The sequence below is a fragment of the Vigna radiata genome, unplaced genomic scaffold (genome assembly GCF_000741045.1).
Source record: "Vigna radiata var. radiata cultivar VC1973A unplaced genomic scaffold, Vradiata_ver6 scaffold_201, whole genome shotgun sequence".
Taxonomy (NCBI): domain Eukaryota; kingdom Viridiplantae; phylum Streptophyta; class Magnoliopsida; order Fabales; family Fabaceae; genus Vigna; species Vigna radiata.
The window spans coordinates 134,426-143,672 of record NW_014543621.1 but is presented as its reverse complement, the minus strand read 5'-3'; the positions used below and the strand labels follow the sequence as shown (position 1 = coordinate 143,672).

General features: G+C 34.1%; 1 protein-coding gene across 1 annotated transcript; it reads right to left on the bottom strand.

Annotated features, from left to right (window-relative positions):
• Window positions 1-2,620: 2,620 nt before the first annotated feature.
• Window positions 2,621-8,822, bottom strand: LOC106754710 (oxysterol-binding protein-related protein 1B-like). The gene is made up of 10 exons (XM_014636770.2): window positions 8,141-8,822; window positions 6,197-6,556; window positions 6,017-6,113; window positions 5,468-5,883; window positions 5,213-5,368; window positions 4,946-5,113; window positions 4,715-4,855; window positions 3,553-3,783; window positions 3,095-3,208; window positions 2,621-3,004 (listed from the first exon to the last, which is right to left on the bottom strand). The coding sequence occupies exons 1-10, from the start codon at window positions 8,630-8,632 to the stop codon at window positions 2,828-2,830; spliced, it is 2,352 nt and encodes a 783-aa protein (XP_014492256.2). The 5' UTR covers window positions 8,633-8,822; the 3' UTR covers window positions 2,621-2,827.
• Between the last annotated feature and the right edge of the window lie 425 nt (window positions 8,823-9,247).

The window sequence follows — 9,247 nt, the reverse complement described above, 5'->3', positions numbered from 1 at the left end:
CAAACTATCTAAGTCATCTAGCAGTAAACAAGACATGTTAGAAACATGTCTTGCCTTCCTAGGAGAAAAACACACCACAAAAGAAACTAATATATACAACCGACAAACCACATCTACATCAAGATCATCATTAAGTACAAGGACATTAAACATCTCTATCAAATCTTTCAATTTCGTTGTTTGTGAATTAGAAAAAAGTTCACCAACTTTACCCACAATTGATTCATCCAAAGGTACCTCCAATCCCCCCAATCCTAACCTTAAAGTCATGACCACATCCAGCACATTGAAAGGCAACAATTGTTGACTAACTCTAAACGACTGATGGTGGGTAACCCATCGACGAACCATTTGTTTCAACAATTTTAGGTTCACCTCTAAAGGATCTACAATTTGTAAACACCAGTTAAATGGAGTTCCAAAAATGCGCCTTTCATGTCGATATCGTAGTAAGGAATTCATGTTCGCAATATAGGAGGTATCCATCCAAGCACGAAGGCGCCACTATAAAATAGTACACATTTATAACAATAAATTTATTGACTCGAAAACAACAAACAAAACACAATTGTTCAAATTGTACTTAATTGCTTTTAGAGGATTCCATTTCATTTTCAACTCAACTAATGGTGTCAATGAAATATTAACCTGCAATAGCAGATTTAAAAAGGGGAAAATAAATATTTCAATAATTTTCCTAAACATTTCAACTAATGCTCATAAAAGACAATAACCAAAAACAACAATATTGAAGTAATGGAGACCAGCGAAAGCGAGAAAGTGAAACAAACGCAAATACTTTTCCTAAAATTTCAACTAATGCTCATAAAAGACCATAACCAAAAACAACAACATTCAAGTAATGGAGACCAGCGAAAGCGAGAAAGTGAAACAAACACAAATACATTTCCTAAAATTTCAACTAATGCTCATAAAAGACAAAAAAAAAAAAAAAAATTCAAAACGAAAAAGAAAATACCTTTGGAGCGCGAGACAGAGAGAGCTTCGTATGAGAACAAGGCGCGAGAGTTCCAAATGAAAAATGAAAAACCCTAGAGAGAGTAAGAGACAGTTTCAACAATCTCTCTTTCCAATTTTGCCCTTCAAACTACATTTAATCTTTTTTAAAATACCATTTAAGACAACAAATGACAAAACAACACGTGTCATTGTCATTTTGTTGTCAAAAGAGCGTTGTTGAAGAAACATTTTCCTTTTTGATAATGAGGTACAAGATAGAGTGGAAGTGTTTACTTTAATACAACTAAAGGTTTGGACTTGGATAACACATAAAATTCCAAAGGCTAATTTCACATATATTTTGATTAGTGTATGAGCCAAGTAACATGCTTGAGGGATGTACAATAGGGACTGGTGCAAATATTGTTTAGAGGACGAGTTTGAGTAGGTCTATGTCTAGAGACTATAAAATGTGGTTTGGAATGTATGAAGGTGTTTTAATATGTAGGTAGAAGTTATAGAAGGTCTTGTGAAGAAGTAAGTGAAATGATATGGAAAGATTACCTATTAAGGAAGATTTGCTAAGGGAATCAAGGGGTTGCACTTTTTTTTTTTTTATTATTATTACAAGATATGCAATCAATGAGTGGATGCAATCGCAAGGACCACGATTGTAGTGGTATTTTCATCCAAATATAACATACACAAACATTTCTTCAAACATACACGATGACTTGCCTTGTGACCGGAAACTTGTGTATTTATAAGGTGTAATATCTATACGTACTATTATTCTGTTTTGGTAGAGAAAAATATTATGTATGAGATTTAGCAATCTCTACATACTTTGACTTTGTAGGGATAAAGCATCCTAGTGTTCTATCATTTTATATATTTTATTTTCGCTTAAAAAAAAGAAAAAAGAAACTCCTCTTTTAACCTAACTTCCATAATAGTATATCACAAAGTCTTTTGTCAGATACGTAGGTTTGAAGAAATATTTTGCTTTGCAAATGTTTATTTTGGACGATGAACAGATTGAACTAGGTTTGGTAGCACGCAACTGAACAAGAAATCACCTGGGTAGCATTTTTTTGCCCCACTGTTAACTTGTTATTTGTTCTCACAGAACAAAGTACTGTGAAAATTTCATTGTATTTCTTTGACATGGTCTGATCTACAACAATCTCAAGGATCACAGGCATAGCGGCTTGATCTTTTGGCAGCAAATAAAAGATCACTGTTTCTCCCTTTTTTCTTAATACTTTTCAACAAGAACTTTCACACAACAACCCCATCTTTCGTCGAATAAAAACAATAAATAAATACAAGATTCCAGTCAGTTATGTTTTCTGACGCAGGCGCAGCATTTTTCTGTTGTCCCTTGTGGTGGACTGCTTACAAAATTTAAGTTGCACCAAATTGGAATAAACGTGTGTAAACAGTTAAACATGTTTGAATGGATAATCAGAGTAAGCATTAAAATAGGTGCATGTTCATTTAATGAGTTTTCATTCTATTCGACAGAGTGGAATGTTGTGATCCTGAAATGATTAGGATACCAACTATGATTTTCATACAAAGCTCCACATCATCCCTTCTCAGTCCAACTTTGAAAGAAGCATCTGACAGCAAGAAAAGAAGTTGTTCCAATAGGGAAATGGGAGGTTGCCTTGTTGAGAAGAAATGAGAACCACTGTTTTTGTACATATCTATATACCTGTACACGAAGGCAGTAATCAACCATATTTGTTGAATGCTAAAAGAAGTTGTGATCATAAATATGGTTACGAATGTATATTTTGATCAAAAGGGTGTGGTGTTAGGGGCAGCAGGTAGAAATCTAAGGTAAAAAAGGGATGAGAATTTATGGAGTTGGGTTAACATCAGTATCGGTTGAGTATTGACCAAAAATGTCAGGACAGGATTCCCAATTCCCCTTATCCCTACTCTCCCAGTACCCTCCAATATAACGGTAAGAGATGCTGCCTTTTTCCTTAGCAAACCACCTTGGTTTCCAACCCTTTTCTTGCATCCTTCGTGCCTGCAATTATGGAGAGTCTCTTGTTTATTAATGAACCATAACATCATGCATTTCATTACAGGACAGGGTCCAATAATGCAACATTTGTACCTGCCGCTGTCTTTGTTCAAGCCGCAACTTTTCAGAATTGGCCATTTCATGCTGTCCATTCTCCAAACACCTTTGATCAGGTCTTAGCCTTGAATCTGTCGGTGGCAACTTCTCCTGTTTGTTAACACGAAATGTCAGACACTAGTACAAATCAACATCATTATTTCAATGTGTTTGATTGCTCGTTGTTGAAGTGATTCTCCATTGAACTGCATGACTATTTACTATCTGATGAGTTTTTCACTGAACTGTAATGATTTTAGAAAAAAGTCATGATTATTATACCTTTCTTATGGAACGGAAAAGCTATTTAAAATCAATTTTCAGGGCATGATCAATTCTTTAAAATGAAACTAAAGATGTGAACATTTAGTTGTGAGTTTGGATAAGTATTTGGATAAAAATTGGAAAATCAGTTTTGTAAATTTCAGTGTGCAATTGTGTGATTTCATACTCACCTTTAGTTCAGGTGTGATTTCATTGAGTGTAATAGCAAATTGTGTGAAGTTATATCTTGTGGGGTGCTCTGGTGACGGGTTCTTCTTCCACAGAAGATGTGGTTTTGATGACTCATCGGACCCTTTTCCTTTCCCAAAACCCCCTCCAATTACGCAGTGCAAACTCTCATCCCACTTCCCAATTAGAGTTGCCACTGTTTTACTTTTCTTATCCTCCACTACGCCATGAATCTGCAGCAGAACTTAAATTACAAAGCATAAGTTACATAATATGTCTGTGAACTATCTATACTTAAGAAAATTATCTAATTCATAATGTAATCTTACATCTCTTTAGTCTATGAAAATGGTAAAGTGACATGAATTCATTTGATTCAACAACATAGAACTGTAAAATTAAGTTCATAGTAATTGAAATCGAACAGTGACATTGATAGGAGTCGATTGAAATTAAAATCACTACGCGAGTTTAACTTCCTTGTGCAATTATCATTTATAATAAACAACGAATGAACTCAAGAACCATGTACAAATTTTATCTTTTTGTATTTTAGGGGAGTTGCAATCCCAATAAATATTTTACTTTTCACATGTTCCCTTTTCTTCTGAACTTTTCTAGATAAAACTTCTTTCAAAGGCAAATGTGTCTTTCCTGAAATATCCTCCCAGTATTATACTTTGTTCGTCAATCTCTAAATATTTCTGATACTAAAAGATTAATAGTAGGTTGACACATCTTGACCTTATAGTAAATTGAGAGACTTACACTTATTTATATAATTTTTATAACAGAGAATGAAAAGTAATACATAAATGTATATGAAAAAATATTTTCTCCTACTAAAAATAAGTAGGAAAAGTTTGGATTAATCGAAGATTTAATATTATATTATAAAAAGTTAATATCTTTTATTTTTAAAATGAAAGTCGTGTAGACTTTTTTAACAACGGGCCAAACCCTTGTGAACAAATTGACACTACTAGCCATATGTGTGAATAAAATAACATGCTACCAACATAATTCTCCGACTTGAAATGGAACTTTTGTCTAAAAAGCACAGGTGGCACAGTCATAGTACAAAAAAAATGTAACACATTTAAATTTGGACCAATATATGAGGAACCAAATAATAAGATAAAAATAAGATATGAGAAAGGGCACCTGGTGAGGATTCCTATCAATGATTGACTGCTCCTTGAATTTGATCTTACATACATAGCTAGTGTTCCCCTCTAGGCGCATTGTACCATAATGGTCGCAGTAGAGTTTTCCTAAAATGAGGTTGTAAATAGATGTTGTTACCTGGTGATAGAACATGAATTAGCTAATATTCAGAGTGTATTTTGGAAGACATGTATTACTAATTAACTTCATGCAAAAAACTATATATACCTTGCTCCAATGAATGGTTTCTCCATCATCAAACTCAACTGTCAATACACCAATAGGATCAAGCTGGATTGAACGACCCCAAAATTTACTTTTTAAATTGACGTCACCCCAAAATTTCCAGCCCCTGCCCTCACAATGGCATGCTACAATCATGGGGTGATGACTGACCTATTTCAAGATGAATAGCGTAAGTATTTTTCATTAAACCACTTTACATTCAATACGAATGGTTTGGAATTAATTATATGAATGAATATATCTTTGTACCTTCTCAGAGATAAAGCGAATGCCTTTGTCTGGGTAATCTGCTTCATATGTCTCTCCCAATAGTGGATTAAATGGTTTGCAACTTCTACCTTTTGTGCTAGCATATGCCGAAGCTGCAAATCCAGCTACATGTATCATCCTCTTCAAACCATCACCCTGTGCACAAATAAGTATGCATGTGAAAAATCTCACACATAACAACTCCACTAACTATAAATCATCTATATACTAAATAAGAAGATTTAACAAACTAACCATTTTACCCCATTCATATGCTTGGTCTAGAAGGTAAGAGTACTCAACATCTTCAAAACATTTCTGCAGTGAGGAGAGAGGCTCGTTAAAGTAAACTGGAAGACAAACTTTTGTAAGATCCTTCCCGATATTATCTTTTATGATTGACCATAGACTGATGCTACTTTCTTTCTCAACAGGGTCGGGCAACTTCTTTCGTCGCTTGATTTGAGGATAGTTAAATCCAACAGATCCAATGGGTGACTTTTCATCACATATCTCATTTGGACCACTCTCATCCTGCTCAGAATCATGGCAGGATCTCAGGTGATCTGACCCTGTTGATAGAATTTCACATGTATCAAAGAATGCATCGTCCTCGTCGTCTGAAGGATCCAGCCTATCGTTCTCATCAGAAGAATCTTCCCCACTTCCCTCTGTCACAATCATAATATTTCATGTTTATAAAATTGATGACAAATAAGAAGCAATTGTATTTCCCTATTACTTCATCAATGAACAAGTGCACTAAGACAAACTGGGTGCATTAATTAATTTCCATGCACGTACCGCTATATTTTTCTTGCGTTAATGGATGAGTATCTGCACCATCCTTTGATTGCCTTTGGTCTTCGATAAGTGTGTTCTCCAAATCAACTTTCTCTGACTATATGTATGTATGAAGGAATGAATATGATATTACAATATATATGGTTTGGTTAAGTCACAGTAACAGAATGAAGCGAGTACCTCTAACTGGCGTAACGTGTCTATTAGTAGCAAATGCTTGTGCTTGAGAGCCACCATTTGCTTCTTCAACTGAGAGAACTCGGATTTCATGATTTCCTCACATTCCCCGATTGTAGCTTCACTCACACCCTCTTCTAAAAGCCTCTCTCTCAATTTTTCAGTGGAAATAGCCACTGATGCCACGGGTGACAAAACCTCTGCATTGGGCAACCGAGGATACATGTCCTTCACTGCCATCATTGCATCCACCCACATTGCTCTGTCTTCCTTACTCTCCGCCCTCAAATGCAGTCTCTTCTTCGTCCCCGTACACACAGAAAACCTCCTCTTATCTGAACTGTTCTCTTGCACCGAACACACCTACAAATGTATACAATCAACTTCAAAAATAAATGGACAACACTATTCAACCACTCAACAATTAACTCACTTCTGTTAACTCAATAATTTTTAGATATATCACTTTTTCAACGTTTAAGGCTGTTTACCATGATTTTGTTTTGGAGGAAACTATAATTAACATTTTTTACTTTCTCTTACTTTGTCGAGGAGTAAAAATAATGTTAAATAATTTCGTCCAAAATTATTGAAGAAATTAATATCAAAAATCAATTATTTGAATGGGACTAAGGATAGCAAAAATATCCTTGAATGGGATTTAGCGGATATAAATTGACAATGGATACAGATATGTAATTTTAATAGATATATGTATGGAAATAATAAGAATAAATATTTTAATTATATGTTTATTAATTAGAGTATGTAAATATAAACATTTCTTATTCGTTAGATGAATATTTTTTTATACGAATACTTTTCTAGAATTAAGTGATTAAAATAAGGTTAGTCATGAAAAAATTATTAATAATTAAAGAATTATTTATAATTAAATTTTACAAATTTATACGTTTATTTAAACTTATAAATTAAAGTTGTTTTTAAATTATATAATGATATGAAACTTATATTTTTGTTGTGCAATTTATTTAATTTGTCTTTTTTTAAAACAACAATTTTATCAATACAAATATTTTATATATTATTTTATTTAGATTATATTTTAAAATTCATTTTTAATTTAAGCGTTAAATATGTTTTCCACTTAAGTAAAAATTGGAATTAGTCCTTCTTTCAAATTTTGACCTAATTTAATCCTTCAACTTTATAAATATGTGGATTTAGTTCTTTTAACCACATTTGTTGAGTTTAATTCCTGTTTCAAACATATTTCATGATAGTATTTAAGTTGTTTACTTGGCATATTTTTTTTTCTTCAATGTTAGTTTAGAAACACATTTAAAATCTCAAATAAACTTAACAAAATGTGGTTAAAATGATTAAACTCACGGTGTTCTAAAAATGAGGGACTAAATTAGTCTAAAGTTTTAAAAAGAAACAAATTTCAATTTTCATTAAACTGATCAAAAACATTTTTAACCATTTAAAAAATATGTTTTAAAATAGTTTTTTTAAAACTTACAAAAAGAGTAAAAAAATATTCACGTGATACATCTATTACCGTATAAAATTACTCGCATAATATACGATTTTTTTTATGGAGCTGTTGATCAACCTATTATCATCCATATAAAGTCAAATTTAATGAGAATAAATTAGGCAGGTTTTTATTATATAATTGACAAAATAGGTCTTTAAAATACATAGTTTTTCAATTTAATGAATACTTTTATATATCAAATTAATATTTCATTAATGAGAAATTAATGTGTCTAAACCGTCTTAGCATACTTTTTAATAACTTACTTTTAAACTGTTGATCACGTCTTTCAGATTATTAAACTTGATTATGACATGATGTTTGTGTTAAAATAACGTAACATGAATGAACGAACGTTTACGAGTGATTTATACCTAACCAAAACGTAACTTGATAATTAGGGTTAAAGTTCCGATAGCTTTGATTTTAGAGAGAGAACTAACCATGAGATGGATTTCGCTGACGGGTTTGCGACTGCGGGAGGGGCAGTGGCGGTGGCTATTGATGCGGCGGAGAGACTCCTCGCCGATGACCATGGAACCGTCCTCGACGTCTTGGTTGAGGACTAGCTTGTCGGGGCCGTGGATCTTGTAGTAGGAGAGCACGCCGTCGTGGAGGACGAACCAGCGGGGGCGCCACCCGCGCCCGTAGTTCACCCACTTGTGAAGGATGCCGGAGATGCCGTTCCCGACGATGTCGCTTAGCATTACCTCGCCGCGTGTGGTGGTGTGCTGTCGGGTGATGCGCGCCGAGGCGGAGCGCTGCACTACGCGGGAAGCGGAGGGGCGGTTGTGGCTGCAGGTTGAGAGGGAGCGGAAGCGCAATGCGGGCGGCCCTGCCGGCGGATTCATGGGTTTTTCGTCGGTGGTAGGTCGGGGTTGACGCGGGATTTGAGCGTGTTTGTTTCGGTTTTGTGATCCGCGAAAGGAATTCATTGGAGAATTGAATTGGATAGGGTTGGGATGAAGATGATGAAATTGAATATGAAGATGAAGAAGATGATGAAATTGAATATGAAGATGAAGAAGATGACGATGATGATGCGAATGAATGCATAAAGGAGGAGTTGTGTTGTGAACGAAGAGTTTCCCTCTCTCTCTTTCTCTCTCTCTCTTTCTTTCTGTTGTGTTGTGGTTACCGGGGCAGCGTTCTTAGCGGCCACACCACCATGCAAGGGTGGCTCGTAGTAAAAATCGCCCGTTTAAAACATAAAATTAAAATCGTCGTTCGACAAGTGAGACAAAGAAACTAACGATGGAATTAAATAGTTGAACTGATTTAAACTGTAATATAAATAAGTTTATTTATTTGTAATTATTTTCTCGTTGATGTTATGCTAATTGTTTATTTTTAATCGATACAAAAGCATTATTAAGATAACTAAAGTTATTGAACAATTATATTGTTAATGTTATATAGATTTTAATATATTTCCAGAGGTATACTTTTTTTATGATCAATGATGTTGGTGATTTCAATTTTTGAACTTTCCTTTTAATCTTTTTCATTACAACAATAAATTCAATTTATAGCGGATTTTGTGAAAATTT

Bases quoted from the DNA above. Each gene is read 5' to 3' on its own strand.
- LOC106754710 (XM_014636770.2), bottom strand. From the start codon at position 8,632: ATGAATTCCTTTCGCGGATCACAAAACCGAAACAAACACGCTCAAATC. The intron at 6,557-8,140 runs GTTAGTTCTCTC...ATACATTTGTAG, and splicing joins TCAGCGAAATCCATCTCATG to GTGTGTTCGGTGCAAGAGAA. The intron at 4,856-4,945 runs GTATATATAGTT...TTCTATCACCAG, and splicing joins AAACCATTCATTGGAGCAAG to GTAACAACATCTATTTACAA.